This window comes from Ranitomeya imitator, chromosome 3 (assembly GCF_032444005.1).
Source record: "Ranitomeya imitator isolate aRanImi1 chromosome 3, aRanImi1.pri, whole genome shotgun sequence".
NCBI classification, from domain to species: domain Eukaryota; kingdom Metazoa; phylum Chordata; class Amphibia; order Anura; family Dendrobatidae; genus Ranitomeya; species Ranitomeya imitator.
Genome location: NC_091284.1, coordinates 425,080,811 through 425,108,545, shown reverse-complemented (window position 1 = coordinate 425,108,545; position 27,735 = coordinate 425,080,811). Strand labels below are relative to the sequence as shown.

Genomic DNA, 27,735 nt, shown 5'->3' with positions numbered 1-27,735 from the left:
ACAAAGTCAATTATAACAGAAAAGTAATCCGGTCCATCACTGGAGTATGTTCGTACATTTTCTGATGCTGGGCAGCTGAAAGATGAATATGCCTCTTAATTAATTAGGTGCAAAAAAAAAATTCCCCATTATGATTTTTTCCCATCTGGCCAAAAAGAAAAAGTCCCACGGTGCAGAGGAGAGTTCACCAGGAGAATTTCACTCCAGTGATTTTGAACTGCAGTGAACTCACCTCTGCACCGTGAGACTTTTTCTCACTGTGCTAGTGGGGATCTCACCGAGGTCATCGCAGTTGATTGGCCTGGCTGGGAATCCAGCCTCAGTGACCGGCAGTAACCTCGATGACATCACCACTGGTCACTGATGCCATGTTCGTGTAATGGATAGATGTATTGCAAATGCCTCTCTATTACTAAGCCGTGGGATTCAAGTAACAATACAAAGGCGACAACCCCACAAATATGAACCCCACTTGCCACTACTACAGGGCAAGTGGGAAGAGCCGAGCAAAGCAGCAGAATTGGCGCATCTAATAGATGTGCCTTTTCTGGGCGGCTACTGGCTGCTATTTTTAGGCAAGGCCAATATTCATGGCCCCTTGCCATCCTGAGAATACTAGCCCCCAGCTGTCTGCTTTAGAAAAGCTAGTTGTCAAAGATTGGAGGGGGGATCCCATGACCCTTTTTTAAAAATATTTAAACAACTTTAAAAAAAATGGGAGTGGGGACCCTCTATTATTGATAACGAGCCTTGCTGAAGCTGACAGCTGAGGGTTGCAGCCCCCAAATGTGAGTTTTGCCTGGCTGTTTATCAAAAGTACAAGGAACCCACACTTTTTTTTTTTTTTCATTTAATTATTTATTGACATTGTGGGCGCTGGCTGATAAATACTCCCATCAGGTGCTCCTGCTCTCGCTGTTATTAGCAGCAGCAGGCGTTGGCTGATGGGAGTAGAAGTCCCATCAGTTGACAACAGTGACCGGAGGTAATCTTTATACCTCCGAACACAGCTGCTGGCTCACGCTGTCTTGACAGCGTGGGAACAGCGGCTGTCTGACACACTGTGATGATTTCACCAGTCAGAAGCGGTGTTTGCCGAGCTGTCATGCACATGACAGTGTGGCAAACACTGGATGTTCAGGCCCCCCATTCAAGCGATTGGGGTCTGGGTTTGGGCACTGTTCTGGTACCGAACCCGAACTTTTTGTAACTGTTTGGCCAAACCCACCAGACCCAAACATCCAGGTGTTCGGCCATCTCTACTCATGTCCCAGCATGTATGTGTAGGATTGAGTCAGAGCAGCTCTCCTCTTGAGTAGGGCCAAACTAATCCTTTGTAAGTAAACTGTCAGAATTTTTTTGCTACCTCTTCTGATCTGAATATAAGGGTAAAAACCAGGATTCCAGCAAATTATCACTTACTTTACAGCTTGCTGCAGTTTTGCTAAAAATCTTTTTCAACTGATGCAGATCTAACAGTTCTCTGGATGTGGAGCTTAGTATAACCCCACCCACAACACTGATTGGCAACATTCTGCCTATGCACAGTGCGCACAGTAAGCTGCCAATCAGTGGTGGAGGCGTGGTTGGCCCACATATCAGGTTTACCAGTACTCTAGTGATAAAGTAGGGATTATTATCAGAACTACACTAAAAAGCCCAGTAAGTGACAATGTTGAGGAGATCAGTCTCTCTCTCAGCAACATGCTTTTCTCAGATTAAGTGGCAAAACCTGGTGACAGATTCCCTTTAAGAAGAACCTATACACTATTCAAATTCAACAAAAAAGTATGATGTATTCCATCAGTGATAGGCTGCATGAAGCCCTTGTACATACAAACCTTTTGAATGTAAAATTATAAAATTGAGGCAATTTATTTAGGCTAGACAGTGCAATTTATTTTTCCTACAGTTTACATCGTTTTGGGGTGTTCTTTTAAAGGGGTTTTCAGAATCATAACATTGGCAGTCTATTCTTAGGACATGGCACTAGCTGGAGGTCCATGGCCCCTTTTGTAGGCTGATCAGCTGGGATGCCCCAAGTTGGTCCAATATTCATAATTATTAGTAGCTTATTCTGGAAGGGGCCTCAATATAGCAATACAAGAATATTCATTTAAAGCAGAAGTTGAAAACTTTACATAAAAAATAAACTCTAGGTACATCCCGGGATGACGTTGCCAACTTGATGCAGTTTTTCTTAGGACAGATTCTGCAATGGAACACAATACAGAACAGTAAATGTAAACCCAATCCTCATGTTCCATATTTTGGGACATGCTGCAGAATTTCAAATTAAAACATCAAAATTCTACAAATGAGATGACCCATGTTGGCATCAAAGTAGCAAGGCAGTAAAATGATGCAGAGGACAAATTGCAGGCTTCACTGTCAAGATCTCTTCTGTAAACCATGGTCACCTAACTACATGGATCACATGCAACAACCCCAAGAAGCTGACCTCCAGACACAAAAGGACCATTCAATCAGCAACCTGTTACGGGTAGAAGGTTCCTCTGTGCATTTTTCACTTGTAGCAGCTAAAATTGAAAAAATAGCTTCAGGTACATGAAAACATTTGAGCCAATTTTTCCAACATCCATCTATCTGCCTGCTCTAGAATTATAAATAGCATAATCAATTATACTCACCTCTACGGCAACGCTCCTTCTGGTCTTTCCCGAAAGGCTATAGTGGTGCCGTCAACAGCAAATTACATTGGCTCTGACTAGCTGCAGCGGTTATGCGCACTGAAGTCCGTCAACAAAAATTGGAAGCAGCAGTGCAGACGCATCGCTGGAGAAGTGGCGCATGAATACTGCAGATTCAATTTTTTAACCTCTTGCACTTGATAAAAATAATTAATTCATGTAAAACCCCATAAAGTGGACTCTCAACACATGAATCAGAGACCAGATGCAGCATTACAAACATCTACATTTGACTCTGAGTTCTTACCCCGGGGACTAGGTTACTAGTCTACGAAGCATGAACCCACCTTTATTCCACAAGCTCAGCTAGACAAATATGTCTCTCCCTATAAATCCATATATCCATTTGCATTTTTTAAGTCACTTTAAAACTTGGGATAAGAAGCCAAAGCATAGACTCTATTTGCAACTTTTTGCCCCTTATCAGTGAAAAGTAGGAGAACTGATTTGGCTGGATGAAAGGGGGTCTAATAGATTCTCCTGCAGGAGCACCAAATCAATATCGGCTGACTTACTGGCCATGCAATTCTCATCTGGGAATTGATATATTCATACACATAGCTTCTTCAGAGAGGAAGAGGACAGGAACTCTAGTGCCATCTAATGGATGTAGCAAGCCTAAATGTCTATATTGACCCATTAAAAGGGCCAGGACATAGGACTTAAAATGACCCAAACCACGGGGCAAGTCATGACCCAAGTCAAATGGCAAGGCCCTTTAAAAGGTTCAATATTAACTGTCTCTTCCTCTCTGAAGAGGATATTTGCATATTTAAAATCCATGGGGAACTTAATAAGTCTCCCTGCGCTCTCCACACGGAGAAACTCTACTCCTTAGACTGCCTTTAGCAGGCGAGTAATGGTTTTTATTTTTATAACATTTCCTGCAGCTAGTTTCATTTCTTCAACTCGGACAACTCTTTAAGAAATGGTTTTGTAACATTATCAATCCCATTCCTGTCCCCTTTCAGACAATTCCACGTGGTAACTGTATGACGAACTTGCATTTAAAGCGCGTGTGAGATGAATGCATTCAATTAAAGCGTCTATAGGAACATAAAGAGCCTCTGCACAGCTCCACAGGGGATGCGCTGGATGCTTTTTTTTTATTTCGGCAATATCCTAGATAATTTGCAGCAAACAAAGAAATAACTCTAAGGAAAATAATCAAAATGGCAGTTCTTATTCTGGATGAGAAGAAGTAACAGACCGACTAGCCGAGAAAGCTGGGAATACAGCAAGCTGCTGCCTGGAGAACTAGATGATCACAAGTCCTTCGTACATTCCAATTGTTCACAATCATTAGACAAGTATGTCACGGTAACATTTATAGAATGCAGATTAGTGCGTAATATTTCATTTGCTTTACAGATCCATAAACCGTTGATTCTGCATTTGCAGTACCCAATGCAACCACCACGTTTGTCCCAAAAGGTTTGCATAGAATTAGAAAAACATGGCTACTTGCTTCCCACAAACAGACATACCTGCTCATCGGTTTTGTATAGTATGGAAGCTTGATTCGATTGTTGAGAAGCAATACCACACACAACCTATGGACCGGGGAGGCACTATTTTATGAAAGAACATCCATGTTTTTTCCTGTACAATCCCGTCCAACCATCAATAGCTGTTGACCCACAGCTATAGGCGCTTTTAAGAGAACCTGTCACCAGTTTTGTCCCGTGGAACTAAAACTATGACCTTAACCAGCGCCTGTGCTGCAGTCCATCAATGGCTATATAACCCCCGACTCTCCCTGTATACCCCCCAAAAATCCTTTTGAAGTTCTCCCACACTGTATGTTAATCCTATTGGCCCTATGCGATAGGTGTCATCTCTGTGGTCTCCATCCCTTCTCCTGGCTGCTGATACCCGTTCTCCTGCTGTAAACTGAAGTGGATGATGCCTTCAGCGTCATCCACATAGCCGGGAGAAGTCTCGCGCCTGCGCAGAGAAATCGCTGGCTGGCACGGGTGCACGATGCTCTGCCCTATTGCAATTAGAGCTGAAATACAGAAGTGTGATTGCCGCTATGATTTAGACTCTGCCCGCGATAGGGCAGAGCATAGTTAGCAGGTGCAAGTCAGCGATTACTCTGCGCATGCGCAAGATTTCGCCTAGCTAGAGCAGGAGAATGGGATAAAGAAGCCGGGAGGAGGGATGGAGACCGCAGATATGACACCTATCGGTCCGGACAGACAAGATAGAGATACAAGACAACATACAGATACAAGAAACTGCGCAGGAGAACTTCAAAAGATTTTTGGGGGAGTCAGGGAGTTATATAACCATTGATGGGCTCCAGCACAGGAACGGAGCATGGTCATAGTTTTAGTTGACACAGGGAAAAACTGGTGACAGGTTCCCTTTAATAACACTCATTCACAATTATCTTGCATTGTAAGTGCCCAATTAAGGCAAGTTTATTGCTCTGATAGCCAGTAATACCTGGAAAGAACAAAAGGATTAATAATCCATCATGCTTGACTTTACTCTCCTCCAATGTTTATGCTCAGGCTGCCCTGCATTTAACTATAGGAATACATATTACCGTATTTATGGGGTCATAATACAGCTGACCGCAATAATGTGGGAAAGTTAGAAAGGGCTATGTTATAATTACTTGTAAAGAACAACAAGACATCGATAAATAAAGACATTGAGAGTAGAAAAATAACACAATAATGTCCTACCTCTGCAACTTTTGGAGGGACTCCATCTCCTAACACTTCCCTGATGAAGCACTGTTGACTCATATAATAAGAAGGGCCACCACACGTTCTTTTGAAAGCATCTCTCAGCCGCTTCAGTTCAACATCCGTCACTAGAATGAAAGAAAATCAGCCACTTAATCCCACAATACTGTCAAAACCGACCGAACACTTAATACATCAAAAGGTGAAGAACTGGATGATTTGCCCCCAGACATGTACAGTTTAGCGATTAGAATCAAAATACACTACAAATTTAAGCTAACAAACTCCCTTAACCTTAGCATTTTTGCTGTGCATTAAAATTAATATGAAAAAAACAACAAAAAAACATTAATAAATAACGATATAAAAAACTAAGCCATATAAAAAAAGATCAGTTTAATTTATTGACACAAAAGAGCAGCATCTAATGGTAATAATTCCAGATAGCAGCTAAACTTGGCTTTCTGCATGCAGATTTATGAGGCAGAAACTTCTGACTTGTTCCATACATAGGAGTAGCTATATCACTATTGTACAAAAGTCAGATCGGAAACAACTAGATCACAAAGCCACAATCTCCCAAACACAAGAATGCTGGCTTTGTCTAGGAGAGCCAGTCTGACAGGTCTTAGAGAAGAAAAGGATTGACAGTATTGAATCAGACATGCAAGATCCTTATATCACCCCCCACACAGGTCAAACAGAACTGACAACACCAAACCGTATATGTCTCCCCCATGATTTGACAACCTTAAAGGGAACCTGTCACCCCGTTTTTTCAGATTGAGATAAAAATACTGTTAAATAGGGCCTGCGCTGTGCGTTACAATAGTCTATGTAGTGTACCCTGATTCCCCACCTATGCTGCGAAATACATTACCAAAGTCGCCGTTTTCGCCTGTCAATCAGGCTGGTCAGGTCAGGTGGGCGTGGTGACATCGCGCTTTTCTTCCCCAGCTTACCGTTGGTGGCGTAGTGGTGTGCGCATGTCCAAGTGACGAATCCACTGCGCGCACGTGAAGAAACAGCGCGCGATCTGCGCTATTACCCCTGTCATCGGTGGGGGCGGCCATCTTCCTGGGGCCGCGCGTGCGCAGATGGAGTGCTCTGCTGCACGGGGCTTTAGGAAAATGGCCGCGGGATGCCGCGCGTGCGCAGATGGAGATCGCGGCGGACATTTTCCTGAAGCCGAGATGCAAACTCGGGTAATAGCGCAGATCACGCGCTGTTTCTTCACGTGCGCGCAGTGGATTCGTCACTTGGACATGCGCACACCACTACGCCACCAGCAGAAAGCTGGGGAAGAAAAGAGCGATGTCACCACGCCCACCTGACCTGACCAGCCTGACAGGCGAAAACGGCAACTTTGGTAATGTATTTCGCAGCATAGGTGGGGAATCAGGGTACACTACATACACTATTGTAACGCACAGCGCAGGCCCTATTTAACAGTATTTTTATCTCAATCTGAAAAAACAAGGTGACAGGTTCCCTTTAAGGTTCCAATGAACCAGAATTAAAAGGAAACGGTCATGTGAAAATGGTAGATCTGTAGGCGGGCAATTCTAGAGCAGGAGAAGCGGATCGGATTGATATACAGTTAAGTCCATATATATTTGGACAGAGACTACATTTTTCCAATTTTGGTTATAGACATTACCACAATGAATTTTAAACAAAACAATTCAGATGCAGTTGAAGTTCAGACTTTCAGCTTTCATTTGACGGAATCCACATTAAAATTGGATGAAGGGTTTAGGAGTTTCAGCTCCTTAACCCCTTCCCGACCTTTGACGCCACGTAGGCGTCATGAAAGTCGGTGCCAATCCGACCCATGACGCCTATGTGGCGTCATGGAAAGATCGCGTCCCTGCAGGCCGGGTGAAAGGGTTAACTCCCATTTCACCCGATCTGCAGGGACAGGGGGAGAGGTAGTTTAGCCCAGGGGGGGTGGCTTCACCCCCTCGTGGCTAAGATCGCTCTGATTGGCTGTTGAAAGTGAAACTACCAATCAGAGCGATTTGTAATATTTCACCTATTATAACGGGTGAAATATTACAATCCAGCCATGGCCGATGCTGCAATATCATCGGCCATGGCTGGAAATACTAATGTGCCCCCACCCCACCGATCGCCCCCCCAGCCCCCCGATCTGTCCGGTACACTGCTCCGGCTCCCCTCTGTCCTGTGCTCCGCTCCCCCCCGTGCTCTTGTCCGCTCCCCCCGTGCTTCAATCACCCCCCCCCCCCCCCCGTGCTCCGATCACCCCCCCTGCACTCCGATCCACCCCCCTCCGTGCTCCGTTCCACCCCCCCGTGCTCCGTTCCACCCCCCATTCTCTGTTCTACCCCCCCGTGCTCCGATTCAACCCCCCATGTGCTCCCCCCCTACCCTATCATACTTACCGATCCTGCCGGTGTCCGTCCGTCTTCTCCCCGGGCGCCGCCATCTTCCAAAATGGCGGGCGCATGCGCAGTGCGCCCGCCGAATCTGCCGGCCGGCCGATTCGTTCCAAAGTGCATTTTGATCACTGAGATATAATCTATCTCAGTGATCAAAATAAAAAAAATAATAAATGACCCCCCCCCCTTTGTCACCCCCATAGGTAGGGACAATAAAAAAAATAAAGAATTTTTTTTTTCCACTAATGTTAGAATAGGGTTAGGGTTAGAGGTAGGGTTAGGGGTAGGGTTAGGGGTAGGGTTAGGGGTAGGGTTAGGGGTAGGGCTAGGGGTAGGGTTAGGGGTAGGGCTAGGGCTAGGGTTAGGGGTAGGGTTAGGGCTAGGATTAGGGCTAGGGTTAGGGGTAGGGTTAGGGGTAGGGCTAGGGTTAGGGCTAGGGTTAGGGGTAGGGTTAGGGTTAGGGCTAGGGGTAGGAGTAGGGTTAGGGTTTCGGTATGTGCACACGTATTCTGGTCCTCTGCGGATTTTTCCGCTGCGGATTTGATAAATCCGCAGTGCTAAACCGCTGCGGATTTAGGGTATGTTCACACGTTCAGGATTTCCATCCTTTTTTTTTCAGGACAGTTTTTTTAAAAAAACTGCAGCTCTTGGCAGAAAACGCAGGTCCTTTTTTTGTCCGTTTTTGATGCGTTTTTGATGCGTTTTTTGATGCGTTTTTTGATGCGTTTTTTTATCCTTTTTTTACTGTGTGTTTCCTAGGAAGCTTTTTAGGGCTAAAATGGCTGAAAATACCTAACCCTACCCCTAACCCTACCCCTAACCCTACCCCTAACCCTAACCCTACCCCTAACCCTAACCCTACCCCTAACCCTACCCCTAACCCTAACCCTACCCCTATTCTAACCTTAGTGAAAAAAAAAAAAAAATTCTTAATTTTTTTTATTGTCCCTACCAATGGGGGTGACAAAGTGGGGGGGTGTCATTTACTATTTTTTTATTTTGATCACTGAGATAGGTTATATCTCAGTGATCAAAATGCACTTTGGAGCGAATCTGCCGGCCGGCAGATGCGGCGGGCGCACTGCGCATGCGCCCGCCATTTTGCAAGATGGCGGCGCCCAGGGAGAAGACGGCCGGACGGACACCGGGACGCCGGGTAAGTATAAGGGGGGGAGATTAGGGCACGGGGGGGGCATCGGAGCACTGGGGGGGGGCATCGGAGCACGGGGGGGGCATCGGAGCACGGGGGGGCAGCCACACTCCGCCCACGCACTTCCGCCCGCTCCCCCGCACTTCCTGCTGCAGCGGTTCTGCACATCAAATCGCAGTAAAACCCGCAGATATATTTTTGATCTGCGGGTTTTACTGCGATTTTGACCTCACAATGGAGGTCTATGGGTGCAGAACCGCTGCGGTTCAGGAAGAAGAATTGACATGCTCCTTCTTTTTTCCGGGAGCTATTCAGCGCGTCTTTTTTTTTTTACAATTTCCGGACCATGTGCACAGTGTGTCCTGTTTTCCATAGGGTACAGTGTACTGTACCCTGCATGGAAAACAGCTGCGGAACCGCAGCGGCAAAACCGCCGCGGTTCCGCGGTAAAAAACGCACTGTGTGAACATGGCCTTATGGCGGATTTACCGCGTTTTTTCTGCGCATTTCACTGCGGTTTTACAACTGCGATTTTCTATTTGAGCAGTTGTAAAACCGCTGCGGAATCCGCAGAAATAAGTGACATGCTGCGGAATGTAAACCGCTGCGTTTCCGTGCAGTTTTTCCGCAGCGTGTGTACAGTGATTTTTGTTTCCCATAGGTTTACATTGAACTATAAACTCATGGGAAACTGCTGCGGATCCGCAGCGTTTTCCGCAGCGTGTGCACATACCTTTAGAATTAGGCCATGTGCACACGGTGCGGATTTGGCTGCGGATCCGCAGTGGATTGGCCGCTGCGGATTCGCAGCAGTGTTCCATCAGGTGTACAGTACCATGTAAACATATGGAAACCAAATCCGCTGTGCCCATGGTGCGGAAAATACCACGCGGAAACGCTGCGTTGTATTTTCCGCAGCATGTCAATTCTTTGTGCGGATTCCGCAGCGTTTTACACCTGTTCCTCAATAGGAATCCGCAGGTGAAATCCGCACAAAAAACACTGGAAATCCGCGGAAAATCCGCAGGTAAAACGCAGTGCCTTTTACCCGCGGATTTTTCAAAAATGATGCTGAAAAATCTCACACGAATCCGCAACGTGGGCACATAACCTTAGGGTTAGGGTTGGAATTAGGGTTGTGGTTAGGGGTGTGTTGTGGTTAGGGTTGTGATTAGGGTTATGGCTACAGTTGGGATTAGGGTTAGGGGTGTGTTGGGGTTAGGGTTAGGGCTGTGATTAGGGTTATGGCTACAGTTGGAATTAGGGTTGTGGTTAGGGTTAGGGGTGTGTTGGGGTTAGGGTTGTGGTTAGGGGTGTGTTGGGGTTAGGGTTGTGATTAGGGTTATGGCTACAGTTGGGATTAGGGTTAGGGGTGTGTTGGGGTTAGTGTTGGAGGTAGAATTGAGGGGTTACCACTGTTTAGGCACATCAGGGGTCTCCAAACACAACATGGCGCCACCATTGATTCCAGCCAATCTCGTATTCAAAAAGTCAAATGGTGCTCCCTCATTTCCGAGCCCTGACGTGTGCCCAAACAGTGGTTTACCCCCACATATGGGGTACCGGCATACCCAGGATAAACTGCGCAACAATTACTGGGGTCCAATTTCTCCTGTTACCCTTGTGAAAATAAAAAAATGCTTGCTAAAACATCATTTTTGATGAAAGAAAAATGATTTATTATTTTCACGGCTCTACGTTGTAAACGTCAGTGAAGCACTTGGGGGTTCAAAGTGCTCACCACATATCTAGATAAGTTCCTTGGGGGGTCTAGTATCTAAAATGGGGTCACTTGTGGGGGGTTTCTACTGTTTAGGCACACCAGGGGCTCTGCAAATGCAACGTGACGCCCGCAGACCATTCCATCAAAGTCTGCATTTCAAAAGTCACTACTTCCCTTCTGAGCCCCGACGTGTGCCCAAACAGTGGTTTACCCCCACATATGGGGTATCACCGTACTCAGGAGAAACTGGACAACAAATATTGGGGTCAAATTTCTCCTGTTACCCTTGGGAAAATTAAAAAATTCTGGGCTAAATAATTATTTTTGAGGAAAGAAAACGTATTTATTATTTTCACGGCTCTGCATTATAAACTTCTGTGAAGCACTTGGGGGTTCAAAGTGCTCACCACACATCTAGATAAGTTCCTTTCGGGGTCTAGTTTCCAAAATGGGGTCACTTGTGGGGGGTTTCTACTGTTAAGCCACATCAGGGGCCCTGCAAACGCAACGTGACGCCCACAGAGCATTCCATCAAAGTCTGCATTTCAAAACGTCACTACTTCACTTCCTAGCCCCGGCATGTGCCCAAACAGTGGTTTACCCCCACATATGGGGTATCAGCGTACTCAGGAGAAACTGGACAACAAATTTTAGGATCCATTTTATCCTGTTGCCCATGTGAAAATGAAAAAATTGAGGCTAAAAGAATTTTTTTGTGAAAAAAAAGTACTTTTTCATTTTTACAGATCAATTTGTGAAGCACCTGAGGGTTTAAAGTGCTCACTAGGCATCTAGATAAGTTCCCTGGGGCGTCTAGTTTCCAAAATGGGGTCACTTGTGGGGGAGCTCCAATTTTTAGGCATACGGGGGCTCTCCAAATGTGACATGGTGTCCGCTAAAGAGTGGAGCCAATTTTTGATTCAAAAAGTCAAATGGCGCTCCTTCCCTTCCAAGCCCTGTCGTGCGCCCAAACAGTGGTTTACCCCCACATATGAGGTATCAGCGTACTCAGGACAAATTGGACAACAACTTACGTGGTTCAGTTTCTCCTTTTACCATTGGGAAAATAAAAAAATTGTTGCTAAAAGATAATTTTTGTGACTAAAAAGTTAAATGTTCATTTTTTCCTTCCATGTTGCTTCTGCTGCTGTGAAGAAGGGTTAATAAACTTCTGGAATGTGGTTTTGAGTACCTTGAGGGGTGCAGTTTTTAGAGTGGTGTCACTTTTGGGTATTTTCAGCCATATACACCCCTCAAACTGACTTCAAATGTGAGGTGGTCTCTAAAAAAATGGTTTTGTAAATTTCGTTGTAAAAATGAGAAATCGCTGGTCAAATTTTAACCCTTATAACTTCCTAGCAAAAAAAAATTTTGTTTCCAAAATTGTGCTGATGTAAAGTAAACATGTGGGAAATGTTATTTATTAACTATTTTGTGTCACATAACTCTCTGGTTTAACAGAATAAAAATTCAAAATGTAAAAATTGCGAAATTTTCAAAATTTTCGCCAAATTTCCGTTTTTATCACAAATAAACGCATAATTTATTTACCTAAATTTACCACTAACATGAAGCCCAATATGTCACGAAAAAACAATCTCAGAACCGCTAGGATCCGTTGAAGCGTTCCTGAGTTATTACCTCATAAAGGGACACTGGTCAGAATTGCAAAAAACGGCAAGGTCTTTAAGGTCAAAATAGGCTGGGTCATGAAGGGGTTAACATGTGCCACCCTGTTTTTAAAGGGACCAAAAGTAATTGGACAATTGACTCCAAGGCTATTTCATGGACAGGTGTGGGCAATCCCTTCGTTATGTCATTCTCAATTAAAGGGACTCTGTCACCTGAATTTGGAGGGAACAATCTTCAGCCATAGGGGCGGGGTTTTCGGGTGTTTGATTCACCCTTTCCTTACTTGCTGGCTGCATGCTGGCTGCAATATTGGATTGAAGTTCATTCTCTGTCCTCCATAGTACACGCCATTCTCTGTCCTCCGTAGTACATGCCTGCACAAGGCAATATTGCCTTGTGCAGGCATGTACTACGGAGGACAGAGAATGAACTTCAATCCAATATTGCCGCCAGCAAGTAAGGAAAGGGTGAATCAAACACCCGAAAACCCCGCCCCTATGGCTGAAGATTGTTCCCTCCAAATTCAGGTGACAGAGTCCCTTTAACCCTCCATCACATACAATAGGCCTGACAGGCACATCTCTTTTACTTTCATTTCTCCTCCCTCACCAGATTGTGAGGAAATCCCCTCCCTCCAGGTAGTCTCCTGTCTCTAGCAGCTCTGTGAAACCTCATACCACAGTTGGATTGCAGAGCTTCAGGAGGACAGATATAACTGCGCTAATCTCTCAGGCTCATTGTATGTGAACACGTCACACTCAATAAGGTTGGTATTTTATGTTTTTATTCATCACAATTGTTTATTTAGCTTGTTTTATGAATGTATAGCACAAAGTGCATTCCATAATGGAAATGTTTTGGTTTCCTATGTACCACAAGCAAAAAAAATTGTACTTCTATCAACACTTCATGGTGATGATGCCATCGATCCTGGGACTGAGGCACAAAAAAAATCCGTAGATAATTACATTTTATAATGCAACCAAAGGGGGTGTTGATACAGCTGATCAGATGTGCTCAACTTTCAACGTCAGCAGAAACACCAAACGCTGGCCAATGGTCATATTTTTTGCTATGTTGAATTTGGGTGGTATAAATTAACAAGTCATTTACCTTGAAAACAAGCTTGAACCACTCCGTAGATGATTGAATCTGAAAAAATTGGCCCATGAACTAGTGCTTGGAGAGCTACGCAGGAGAAGTATGAAAACAATCGGTATCCCCTCTCGCCTTCAAGTTCAGCTCAAAAGATTCCGCCCAGAAGATGATGGTGAAAATTCACCACCTGCACCACCTCACAAAAGAAGGAGATGCACCAGCTGCACCACGGAAAGCGGAATCAGAAGGCTTTCTAATTATGAATGTCACAAATGTCATAATGCAATCTGCCTGACACATGCAAAAATGGTGTGTAATTCTTGCTCTTTGCTCCGCAAGTGTAATTTTTCTGGGGAAACTTCAGGATCTAATTCTGATTGAATATGTGTTTAATAGTACTTAAGGTACCTTAAAATTAAGATTGTTTCCATAAATTTTCTTTGTGGAGTTTTTTGACAGAGTCGAACTGGGGACTATTTGGCGGGAGTTTTGAAATGTTTGTATTTCAGAGTTATATGTTAAGTAAATGGGTTTTTTGCACCTGATTATGTGTAGTCTCTTTTATTACATCCCTATGAAGGTCACTGATCACTTTTAGAGCACTGAAATTGCAAACATTAGATATTATAGGTATTTTTCTAGCCTGCGCCTGACAGTCACATTGTATGTGAACTCGTTAGAACCGATATTGTATGTGACGGGGGGTTAAGCAGATAAAAGGCCTGGAATTGATTTGAGGTGTGGTGCTTGCATTTGGAAGGTTTTGCTGTGAAGTAAACATGCAGTCAAAGGAGCTCTCCATGCAGGTGAAACAAGCCATCCTTAAGCTGCGAAAACAGAAAAAACCCATCCGAGAAATTGCTATAATATTAGGAGTGGCAAAATCTACAGTTTGGTACATCCTGAGAAAGAAAGAAAGCACTGGGGAACTCATCAATGCAAAAAGATCTGGGCGCCCACGGAAGACAACAGTGGTGGATGATCGCAGAATAATCTCCATGGTGAAGAAAAACCCCTTCACAACCAGGACCAAACCCCCATAACCAGGACCATAATGAGGTCCTGGTTATGGGGGACTTTAACTACCCGGATATTAACTGGGAAACAGAAACCTGTGAAACCCATAAAGGCAACAGGTTTCTGCTAATAACCAAGAAAAATTATCTTTCACAATTGGTGCAGAATCCAACCAGAGGAGCAGCACTTTTAGACCTAATACTATCTAATAGACCTGACAGAATAACAAATCTGCAGGTGGTTGGGCATTTAGGAAATAGCGACCACAATATTGTGCAGTTTCACCTGTCTTTCACTAGGGGGACTTGTCAGGGAGTCACAAAAACATTGAACTTTAGGAAGGCAAAGTTTGAACAGCTTAGAGATGCCCTTAATCTGGTAGACTGGGACAATATCCTCAGAAATGAGAATACAGATAATAAATGGGAAATGTTTAAGAACATCCTAAATAGGCAGTGTAAGCGGTTTATACCTTGTGGGAATAAAAGGACTAGAAATAGGAAAAACCCAATGTGGCTAAACAAAGAAGTAAGACAGGCAATTAACAGTAAAAAGAAAGCATTTGCACTATTAAAGCAGGATGGCACCATTGAAGCTCTAAAAAACTATAGGGAGAAAAATACTTTATCTAAAAAACTAATTAAAGCTGCCAAAAAGGAAACAGAGAAGCACATTGCTAAGGAGAGTAAAACTAATCCCAAACTGTTCTTCAACTATATCAATAGTAAAAGAATAAAAACTGAAAATGTAGGCCCCTTAAAAAATAGTGAGGAAAGAATGGTTGTAGATGACGAGGAAAAAGCTAACATATTAAACACCTTCTTCTCCACGGTATTCACGGTGGAAAATGAAATGCTAGGTGAAATCCCAAGAAACAATGAAAACCCTATATTAAGGGTCACCAATCTAACCCAAGAAGAGGTGCGAAACCGGCTAAATAAGATTAAAATAGATAAATCTCCGGGTCCGGATGGCATACACCCACGAGTACTAAGAGAACTAAGTAATGTAATAGATAAACCATTATTTCTTATTTTTAGGGACTCTATAGAGACAGGGTCTGTTCCGCAGGATTGGCGCATAGCAAATGTGGTGCCAATATTCAAAAAGGGCTCTAAAAGTGAACCTGGAAATTATAGGCCAGTAAGTCTAACCTCTATTGTTGGTAAAATATTTGAAGGGTTTCTGAGGGATGTTATTCTGGATTATCTCAATGAGAATAACTGTTTAACTCCATATCAGCATGGGTTTATGAGAAATCGCTCCTGTCAAACCAATCTAATCAGTTTTTATGAAGAGGTAAGCTATAGACTGGACCACGGTGAGTCATTGGACGTGGTATATCTCGATTTTTCCAAAGCGTTTGATACCGTGCCGCACAAGAGGTTGGTACACAAAATGAGAATGCTTGGTCTGGGGGAAAATATGTGTAAATGGGTTAGTAACTGGCTTAGTGATAGAAAGCAGAGGGTGGTTATAAATGGTATAGTCTCTAACTGGGTCGCTGTGACCAGTGGGGTACCGCAGGGGTCAGTATTGGGACCTGTTCTCTTCAACATATTCATTAATGATCTGGTAGAAGGTTTACACAGTAAAATATCGATATTTGCAGATGATACAAAACTATGTAAAGCAGTTAATACAAGAGAAGATAGTATTCTGCTACAGATGGATCTGGATAAGTTGGAAACCTGGGCTGAAAGGTGGCAGATGAGGTTTAACAATGATAAATGTAAGGTTATACACATGGGAAGAGGGAATCAATATCACCATTACACACTGAACGGGAAACCACTGGGTAAATCTGACAGGGAGAAGGACTTGGGGATCCTAGTTAATGATAAACTTACCTGGAGCAGCCAGTGCCAGGCAGCAGCTGCCAAGGCAAACAGGATCATGGGGTGCATTAAAAGAGGTCTGGATACACATGATGAGAGCATTATACTGCCTCTGTACAAATCCCTAGTTAGACCGCACATGGAGTACTGTGTCCAGTTTTGGGCACCGGTGCTCAGGAAGGATATAATGGAACTAGAGAGAGTACAAAGGAGGGCAACAAAATTAATAAAGGGGATGGGAGAACTACAATACCCAGATAGATTAGCGAAATTAGGATTATTTAGTCTAGAAAAAAGACGACTGAGGGGCGATCTAATAACCATGTATAAGTATATAAGGGGACAATACAAATATCTCCCTGAGGATCTGTTTATACCAAGGAAGGTGACGGGCACAAGGGGGCATTCTTTGCGTCTGGAGGAGAGAAGGTTTTTCCACCAACATAGAAGAGGATTCTTTACTGTTAGGGCAGTGAGAATCTGGAATTGCTTGCCTAAGGAGGTGGTGATGGCGAACTCAGTCGAGGGGTTCAAGAGAGGCCTGGATGTCTTCCTGGAGCAGAACAATATTGTATCATACAATTATTAGGTTCTGTAGAAGGACGTAGATCTGGGTATTTATTATGATGGAATATAGGCTGAACTGGATGGACAAATGTCTTTTTTCGGCCTTACTAACTATGTTACTATGTTACTATGTTACAACAGCCAACCAAGTGAACAGCACTCTCCAGGAGGTCGGCGTATCAATATCCAAATCTACCATAAAGAGAAGACTGCAATACCAGAGAAAAAACGGCGTTATGTCCGCAGCAATCGCTTTAGTAAAAATGTATACATTTAAATATATCTCACGGTTACATTAATAAATAATGTCATACAAAACATCAAGCTCAAAAATCGGGTAGACATGTGGCAGCGGTGTCCGCAGTAGTATAATAATCAACATCGATATAGTATCATATTCAAATATGTGTAAGGGTAAATAGGGGAAAAAAGGAATATCCCTTCAACTAATGTCATAGCTAAAGTGCCTATCAGGATTCATAGTGGATGCTTTCCTGAAACGGAAAGTACTTGCAAGCAGCATAATACAAAGAATAGCAGGTTTACCCAGAATCCTTTGCAGTAGGTCGGAGCTATGCAAATCATCTCTTTCCACCCCTGTCTAATCCACAGCGCTTGGAACCGCCAAGCGTGCAATGCTGCGGATTAGTTTCTAAATTTACACAGCCAACCAATTCCTACCTGTGGACACGTGTTTCGGGCTTTAGGCCCTCATCAGCACAGGGCTGGAATTGGTTGGCTGAATGGAGTGGGGCTCGGTGAGCAAGCGATACATACATGCTAGCCACCTTAGGGAGGGACCCAAGTTGGGCTAAATGTAACGGGACGAAAGAGACCGAAAAGCCCTCTACTTAAAGGAAATACATAGTGGATGCTTTCCTGAAACGGAAAGTACTTGCAAGCAGCATAATACAAAGAATAGCAGGTTTACCCAGAATCCTTTGCAGTAGGCGGAGCTATGCAAATCATCTCTTTCCACCCCTGTCTAATCCACAGCGCTTGGAACCGCCAAGCGTGCAATGCTGCGGATTAGTTTCTAAATTTACACAGCCAACCAATTCCTACCTGTGGACACGTGTTTCGGGCTTTAGGCCCTCATCAGCACAGGGCTGGAATTGGTTGGCTGTATGGAGTGGGGCTCGGTGAGCAAGCGATACATACATGCTAGCCACCTTAGGGCTGTGGATTAGACAGGGGTGGAAAGAGATGATTTGCATAGCTCCGCCTACTGCAAAGGATTCTGGATAAACCTGCTATTCTTTGTATTATGCTGCTTGCAAGTACTTTCCATTTCAGGAAAGCATCCACTATGTATTTCCTTTAAGTAGAGGGCTTTTCGGTCTCTTTCGTCCCGCTAGATTTAGCCCAACTTGGGTCTCTCCCTAAGGTGGCTAGCATGTATGTATCAGGATTCATAAATCCTCAGAAAAAACCCCAAGAAACGAACTCATGGTTGTCCATAAGTGCTGACGAATAGGACCCACGCTACACCGCTATCGACGCGCGTTTCACAGACGCTTCTTCAGAATGCAGTAATGTTCAATGTGCCTGGACGGGGTATAAATACCCATATCCACAGGTGTACAAAGTCTCGGCGCATGTTTCCGGAGATACACGCCGGTGATTCCATCACTTCCAGCAAGGTCCGTCCAGGCACATTGAACATTACCTCATTCTGAAGAAGCGTCTGCGAAACGCGCATAGATCGCGGCGTGGCACGGGTCCTATTCGTCATGGGTAAGCACTTATGGACAACCATGAGTTTGTTTCTTTGAATATGATACTTAATAAATAATAATCTTTATTTTTATATAGCACTAACATATTCCGCAGCGCTTTACAGGTTGCACACATTATCATCGCTGTCCCCGTTGGGGCTCACAATCTATATTCCCTATCAGTATGTCTTTGGAATGTGGGAGGAAACCGGAGTACCCAGAGGAAACCCACGAAACACGGAGAGAACGTACAAACTCTTTGCAGATGTTGTCCTTGGTGGGACTTGAACCCAGGACCCCAGCGCTGCAAGGCTGCTGTGCTAACCACCGTGCTGATACTATATCGATATTATTATACTCAGGGCTGTGGAGTCGGAGTTAGTTTTGGTTGGAGTCGGAAGAAATGTACCGACTCCAGCTTTAAAAAAAAATGTATCAATATTTCATAATTGAACTTTCATATGAATTTTATAAATGTTGCTCAAATATATATGTTCTATCAAACTATGAACAACAGTGATAAGCAGTTCTGCTGGAGATAGAGACATTTTTTAAGGTACCGTCACATTTAGCGATGCTGCAGCGATCTAAACAACAATGCCGATCGCTGCAGCGTCGCTGTGTGGTCGCTGGAGAGCTGTCACACAGACAGCTCTCCAGCGACCAACGATGCCGAAGTCCCCTGGTAACCAGGGTAAACATCGGGTTACATACTTACATTCCGGTCTCTGTCCCCCGGCGTTCTGCTTCCCTGCACTGACTGAGCGCCGGCTGACCATAAAGCACAGCGGTGACGTCACCGCTCTGCTTTACGGCTGGCGCTTACACAGTGCAGGGAAGCAGAACGCAGGGAAGCAGAACGCCGGGGGACAGACACCGGAATGTAAGTATGTAGTGTTTGGTTTTTTTTTACATTTACACTGGCAACCAGGGTAAACATCGGGTTACTAAGTGCGGCCCTGCGCTTAGTAACCCAATGTTTACCCTGGTTACGCGACGAAATAAAGTTCTGGCCTTTCTGCTCCGACCAACGATGTCACAGCAGGATCCAGATCGCTGCTGCGTGTCAAACACAACGATATTGCTATCCAGGACGCTGCAACGTCACGGATTGCTAGCGATATCGTTAAGTCGCTCAGTGTGAAGGTACCTTAACTTCTTGTGTGTCACTGTTCTCCACTGCCCTTATCTAATCTTATACTAGGTTAACCTCATGCTGCCCCATCCCTCCTACTTACAATGTATGAAACTGAAAGTGAAAATGTGTTGCAAATTCTTAGTAGTAAAGCTCCTCCTCTAGACTAGATGTTTGGTATGCATCTTCCAAGCATCTCACAGCTGCTACTATATCAATAGTAAAAGAATAAAAACTGAAAATGTAGGCCCCTTAAAAAATAGTGAGGAAAGAATGGTTGTAGATGACGAGGAAAAAGCTAACATATTAAACACCTTCTTCTCCACGGTATTCACGGTGGAAAATGAAATGCTAGGTGAAATCCCAAGAAACAATGAAAACCCTATATTAAGGGTCACCAATCTAACCCAAGAAGAGGTGCGAAACCCTGCTAAATAAGATTAAAATAGATAAATCTCCGGGTCCGGATGGCATACACCCACGAGTACTAAGAGAACTAAGTAATGTAATAGATAAACCATTATTTCTTATTTTTAGTGACTATAGCGACAGGGTCTGTTCCGCAGGACTGGCGCATAGCAAATGTGGTGCCAATATTCAAAAAGGGCTCTAAAAGTGAACCTGGAAATTATAGGCCAGTAAGTCTAACCTCTATTGTTGGTAAAATATTTGAAGGGTTTCTGAGGGATGTTATTCTGGATTATCTCAATGAGAATAACTGTTTAACTCCATATCAGCATGGGTTTATGAGAAATCGCTCCTGTCAAACCAATCTAATCAGTTTTTATGAAGAGGTAAGCTATAGGCTAGACCACGGTGAGTCATTGGAGGTGGTATATCTCGATTTTTCCAAAGTGTTTGATACCGTGCCGCACAAGAGGTTGGTACACAAAATGAGAATGCTTGGTCTGGGGGAAAATGTGTGTAAATGGGTTAGTAACTGGCTTAGTGATAGAAAGCAGAGGGTGGTTATAAATGGTATAGTCTCTAACTGGGTCGCTGTGACCAGTGGGGTACCGCAGGGGTCAGTATTGGGACCTGTTCTCTTCAACATATTCATTAATGATCTGGTAGAAGGTTTACACAGTAAAATATCGATATTTGCAGATGATACAAAACTATGTAAAGCAGTTAATACAAGAGAAGATAGTATTCTGCTACAGATGGATCTGGATAAGTTGGAAACTTGGGCTGAAAGGTGGCAGATGAGGTTTAACAATGATAAATGTAAGGTTATACACATGGGAAGAGGGAATCAATATCACCATTACACACTGAACGGGAAACCACTGGGTAAATCTGACAGGGAGAAGGACTTGGGGATCCTAGTTAATGATAAACTTACCTGGAGCAGCCAGTGCCAGGCAGCAGCTGCCAAGGCAAACAGGATCATGGGGTGCATTAAAAGAGGTCTGGATACACATGATGAGAGCATTATACTGCCTCTGTACAAATCCCTAGTTAGACCGCACATGGAGTACTGTGTCCAGTTTTGGGCACCGCTGCTCAGGAAGGATATAATGGAACTAGAGAGAGTACAAAGGAGGGCAACAAAATTAATAAAGGGGATGGGAGAACTACAATACCCAGATAGATTAGCGAAATTAGGATTATTTAGTCTAGAAAAAAGACGACTGAGGGGCGATCTAATAACCATGTATAAGTATATAAGGGGACAATACAAATATCTCGCTGAGGATCTGTTTATACCAAGGAAGGTGACGGGCACAAGGGGGCATTCTTTGCGTCTGGAGGAGAGAAGGTTTTTCCACCAACATAGAAGAGGATTCTTTACTGTTAGGGCAGTGAGAATCTGGAATTGCTTGCCTGAGGAGGTGGTGATGGCGAACTCAGTCGAGGGGTTCAAGAGAGGCCTGGATGTCTTCCTGGAGCAGAACAATATTGTATCATACAATTATTAGGTTCTGTAGAAGGACGTAGATCTGGGTATTTATTATGATGGAATATAGGCTGAACTGGATGGACAAATGTCTTTTTTCGGCCTTACTAACTATGTTACTATGTTACTATGTTACTCAGAAGAGGAAGACTGTAAGAAGTATTATCCTTTCAACAAATTTTGCATCAGTTAACTGAGTACATGAGGAATAAAAGTATTACCAAGTGGTCTGATTACTTATATGATGGTGAGAAACTGAATAAGCACGATGTTAATATTTTACAACAGTAAATTTATTGTTACGAATTGGCCATTTATGAAGGAGTCGGAACCTGATAAAATCCAGGAGTCGGAGTCACAACTGTGGCTTACCGACTCCACAGCCCTGATATACTACTGCGGACACAGCTGCCACATGTCTACCTGATTTTTGATCTTGAGGCTTTGTATGACATTATTTATTAATGTAACTGTGAGACATATTTAAATAAATGTATACATTTTTACTAAAGCGAATGCTGCGGACATTACTCCATTTTTTCTCTGGCATTGCTGTTATAACTAGGAGTGTTCATTTAAAAGGTGCTATAGACCTCACCACATGATGTTTGGTCTATGTAGTCAGTTGTAATTGGTGATTCTAATGTTGGACTATATTTATCATAAAGAGAAGACTACATGAAAGTAAATACAGAGGGTTCACTGCATGCTGCAAGCCACTCATAAGCATCAAGAATAAAAAGGCTAGACTGGACTTTGCTAAAAAACATCTAAAAAAGCCAGCACAGTTCTGGAAGAACATTCTTTGGACAGATGAAACCAAGAGCAACCTCTACCAGAATGATGGAAAGAGAAAAGTATAGTGAAGTTGTGGTACAGCTCATGATCCAAAGCATACCACATCATCTGTAAAACACGGCGGAGGCAGTGTGATGGCTTTGGCATGCATGGCTGCCAGTGGCACTGGGTCACTAGTGTTTATTGATGATGTGACACAGGACAGAAGCAGCCGAATGAATTCTGAGGTATTCAGAGCCATACTGTGTGCTCAGATCCAGCCAAATGCAGCCAAACTGATTGGTCGTCGTTTCATACTACAGATGGACAATGACCCAAAACATAAAGCCAAAGCAACCCAGAGCTTATTAAAGCAAAGAAGTGGAATATTCTTGAGTGGCCAAGTCAGTCACCTGATCTCAATCCAATTGAGCATGCATTTCACTTGTTAAAGACTAAACTTTAGACAGAAAGGCCCACAAACAAACAGCAACTGAAAACCACCGCAATGAAGGCCTGGCAGAACATCAAAAAGGAGGAAACACAGCTTCGGGTGGTGTCCATGAGTTCAAGACTTCAGGCAGTCACTGCCAACAAAGAGTTTTCAACCAAGTACTAAAAATGAACATTTTATCTAAAATTATTTAATCTGTCCAATTACTTTTGGTCCCTTTAAAAACAGGGTAGCACATGTTAAGGAGCTGAAACTCCTAAACCCTTCATCCAATTTTAATGTGGATTCCCTCAAATGAAAGCTGAAAGCCTGAACTTCAACTGCATCTGAATTGTTTTGTTTAAAATTCATTGTGGTAATGTCTATAACCAAAATTAGAAAAAGGTTGTCTGTCCAAATATATATGGACTTAACTGTATATGGAGCTCTGATCATCCACCACTAACCGGAGGAAACGTCCTGGGAGTCAATGCAACGTCAACAGGTAGAGTCTTCTGTTGCCCACCAGAGCGGACAATGATTGCCAACAAGGGCCTGGTCCTAACAAAATATATCAGAACATGTGTACGGTATACATAGTTGGTTCCAATGATCACAATTTGAAAAACAAGAAAAAAAAATTGCTCCGATCATAATACTACACAGCATTTGTTGCTGTTCTGAAGATTGTCCCCTAAAGCATGTAAACAGGTGGACTTGCTGGACCTGAAAATCACCAATATTACTACATTCTGAAGTGTTTTATGTACTAACATGTTATACCCAAATCATGAGTTTCTACACACAGACTAATGTATAGTACCGGTTGTGTAATGGCAACAAGGCTATTTTGAAACTTTGCGAACAGGTTCTGCCCCATTCTACAGAGTAAAGTCCCACAAACCGAGTAACGTCAGTCGTACCTGCCGACATCAAGGCTCAAAAGAGCTCAATAAATGTTAAAACATTAACACATGCACTGCAATGTCAAAACTACTTGTTGTGCATGTGTTCAGTCTTTTTCATCTTCTGTTAACGGCTTCAGGCTCCGATGGCTGCGAAGTGGCCCAAAATGGGACCGTCTTGCCACTTCATGGCTATTGTTTAGGATACATGGGAACCTGTCTTAATTATCATGTGCCTCTGGCAGTTGTAAATATGCATTACCCGAGGTGGGGGCACATTAAGGTCTTTTACCCCCTAAGAGCTTAACCCCTAGCCATTACGCCCAGCTTATACACATAAAAGGCAAGTCGATGACAAGCTGCGGTTGGCAGAGCAGTAAAAGTGAGGAGTCAAAAGTCCAACTAATTACAGATCCTTATGTAATTCAGAACTGCGATCGCAAGGAGATAATTTGTTAGTATAGGTAAGGAAAATATGGATCCCATACTGGTATATTATTAGAAGATATTTGAAAAATTGTTAAGTAGGTCACAAAATTTAAATACAAAAGATACATCGTCAGTTGGATAGTAGCAAAATGTACCGCGTACACCCATAACTATAACAAAGATAATCCCGTAACACAACTGTCAGATAAAGCAAGGAAACACCACTACAAACATCTTGACAATTCTTTCACATGATTTTCACAAGACGAGTATAACAAGGCTACTCAAGAGGCGAGTTATAAGCCCCGCAGAAGCAAACATGCACGGAGAGATCGTCAATGAAGCTACGGAATACTAATAAAGCAATGCCAGTTTATTTTCAGTAGACGGCTCGGAAAAGCAATGCAACACGAGGCCTATAAATAAACCTGCTGTAAGCGGCTTACAGCGTTATAACAGCATTATGACAAATTACTCTGACAGAGGAAAATAGCTCATATTCAGTACTAGGGTATGCCCTGTCTACACCACGGCTGGAGAAAAACCCGTCAAGCACAGTGTGTAAAAACGGAATACGTGTCATCAGAGTTCTAAATCCGTGTATCAGCGTTTCTGAAATTGGATAAATAAATGACAAAGCTTCTCCTGTCCCTCGCAATGTTTATCATGGACCACACACGTTGCGTACACCGATGCCATCCGTTGATACCCGTTTTTCTCAGCTCCACAGTCGTGTATTGGATCTTTTCATCTGTGCTGATAGAATAAAACAGCCACATATCCATGGGTTCTGCATGGATCACACATTCCATGAAAAATATGGACATGTGGACAGCCCCATAGACTATAATGGGTAAGTGTGGCATCTATGAAAATCAAGGAGAGAACAAGTATGTGAAACACGGAGGTCTCCTAGATGATTGCTGAGGGTCCCTATAGGCTTGCAGTCAACAGATCTTTAGGGACTGGCTAAGGTCAACAGACCTTTACGGTCCAAATAGGTAACCGCAATTATTTTCCTATTAGGAGTTTGTTTCAAGGCTATTAAAACAAGTATAAGAGCATGAAACGGAGGCTAGAAATGGCTTTTATGTCAATATAAACATTTATCAGGCTTTTTTTAATACAGAAACTCCTTGAATGGTGATTATTCCGCTCCTTTAATCTACAGGTTGGTTATGAAGAACAAATGAATAATGACAATAACTATCCTAAGTGTTTACGAGTTAGCTTGATACAAAAACACACTTTATGGAAAAGATTGGAAGCGATTGACCAGTGCAGAAGGATGGAGGTCAAGCTTGAATGATGTTCTTAGAAATAGAAGAGATTTTCAAGTGGAGATTTGTGCAAGTGGCGTTGTGTCTTTTCTTCTAATGGCACTTACTGCACACGATAGTCAGATTTATTTTTAACAAAAAAAAGAAAAATTCTTCTTCCTCGATTTTCTTTTATTCTTTATGGTTTATCATAATATACTTAAATATCCTTTTTGCTATTTTTTGTTTTATTAGAAGAATTGACTTTTAGGGTATGTGCAGAGAAACAAATTTGCAGCAAATTTTCTGGATGAGATTTTGTGACAAATGTAATCTACACACTGCAGCGAAACCCCACACATAGACCAGTGCTGTGGATTTTATATCTGCATTAGGTCAACTAACGCTGTGGATTTTTACAATGGAGTTCCCCCCTTTGCAATACAAAGAGTTTAATCAATGGGAAACCACAGCCATAATTGCACAAGTTAGTACTGAAAATGATGATCCAAATTTTGTGCAGAATTTCGGCTGCAAATTTTTCTCGTGCACACAAAGATATAAGAGGAGGGGTTTTTATATACAAGCGCCAGCACGCTACAATTCTGGAGGCACGATAAAATGGTCACAATTGTCAGCATTAACCAGCATGTGATGATTATTAGTGTAGACAATCATATCGGTCCACGTGCAATCCGACAAAACACCAAATCGCACTCGGACCTATCTTGGTCTATAGGGCTGTGCATGGGACAAGTTTTTTCCTCAGACCAAGGACGTCTAAGAAAAATTGCTGCATCTCCTAGTTTGATCCGATATTAGGATCACACTTGGCCATGCAAGTCAATGAACATGGTACCACAACAAACCTGCCAAGAGAACGCCGCCCACCAAAATGCTCAGCCTGGGCAAGGAGGACATTAATCATAGAGGAAGCACAGGGACCAGAGATAACCCTGAAAGAGCTGCAGTCTTCCCAGCAGAGACTGAAGTATCTGTCCATATGACCACAATAAGTCATTCATTACATAGAGGTGGCCATTACATAGAGGTGGCCTAGGTTCACACTAGCGTTGCGCCGCCCTGCGTCGGCGACGCAACGCGCGACGCACGTAAAAACGCGCGCAAAAACGCGCGCGTTTTGCGACGCGTGCGTCGTTTTTGACGAAAATCGGACGCACAGAAAATGCTACAATGTAGCGTTTTCTTGCGTCCGACGCTAGCGTCGGAAACGACGCACGTGGCGAAAAACGCCACCAAAACAACGCACGCGTCCCCTATGTTAAACATAGGGGCGCGTCGCCGCTGCGTCGCCGCTGCGTCGCCGGCGCAACAGCGACGCACATTGGCGGAACGCCAATGTGAACATAGCCTTAAGGATGACCCAAAGAATTCTGCTAAAGCAACACGACTGGTTTAGGGAGAAACATGTAAATATTTTGAAGTGGCCTAGACAAAGCCTAGAACTTAATCCAATTGAGAATCTGTGGTCAGACTTGAAGATCGCTGTTCAACAGAGGAAACATCTTGAATGAGCTGGAGCAGTTTTGCCTTGAGGAATGGACAAAAATCCCACTGGCAAGATGTGGAAACCTCATATATCCAAAGCGACTTGCAGCTGTAATTTTCCTAAAAGGAAGCTCATATAAAAAGTATTGACTTTATAGGGGGTGAATGAAGACTGAAGTTTTCAGACATTTTGTCCTATTTATTAGTTTGCTTCTTAAAAAAGAAAGCCAAATATTCACAGTTTTAGGTATATTCTTTACATGAGTAGTTAAACACTAATACCCGCATAATATTTTTAATGGCACTTCCAAAATCTAGAACAACCACAAAAATTCTAACCAAATGAACTAAGGATCGAGTGTAGAAGAGATCCATAACAAAGGAAGGAATTTTTTATTAAAGGGAACCTGTCACCCCAAAAATCGAAGGTGAGCTAAGCCCATCGGCATCAGGAGCTTATCTACAGCATTCTGTAATGCTGTAGATAAGCCCCCGATGTATCCTGAAAGATGAGAAATGAGAAAAAGGTTAGATTATACTTACCCAGGGGCTTTTTTGATGCGGTCTGGTCAGATGGGTGTTGCGGTCCGGGGCCTCCTATCTTCATCAGATGACGTCCTTATCTTCTCATCACGCTGCGGCTCCAGCGCAGGCGTACTTTGTCTCCCCTGTTCAACAGGGCAGACAAAGTACGCCTGCACCGGAGCCGCAGTGTGAATACAAGAGGACGTCATCGTAAGAAGATGGGGGGCCCCGGACCGGACCGCGATGCCCATTGTATCGGGACCGCCCCATGGGTGAGTATAATCTAACCTCTTTTTCTCATCTTTTAG

The 27,735-nt window shown here is 43.4% G+C and overlaps 1 protein-coding gene across 2 annotated transcripts in view; it reads right to left on the bottom strand.

The window, feature by feature from the left end:
- The window catches only part of USP32 (ubiquitin specific peptidase 32), a 347,736-nt gene that overhangs the window by 261,386 nt on the left and 58,615 nt on the right, over window positions 1-27,735 (bottom strand). For both annotated transcript variants that reach the window (XM_069757228.1, XM_069757227.1), the window contains exon 2: window positions 5,408-5,538. In XM_069757228.1, the coding sequence (XP_069613329.1) occupies window positions 5,408-5,538 (131 nt within the window). The remainder of the gene's footprint in view (window positions 1-5,407; window positions 5,539-27,735) is intronic.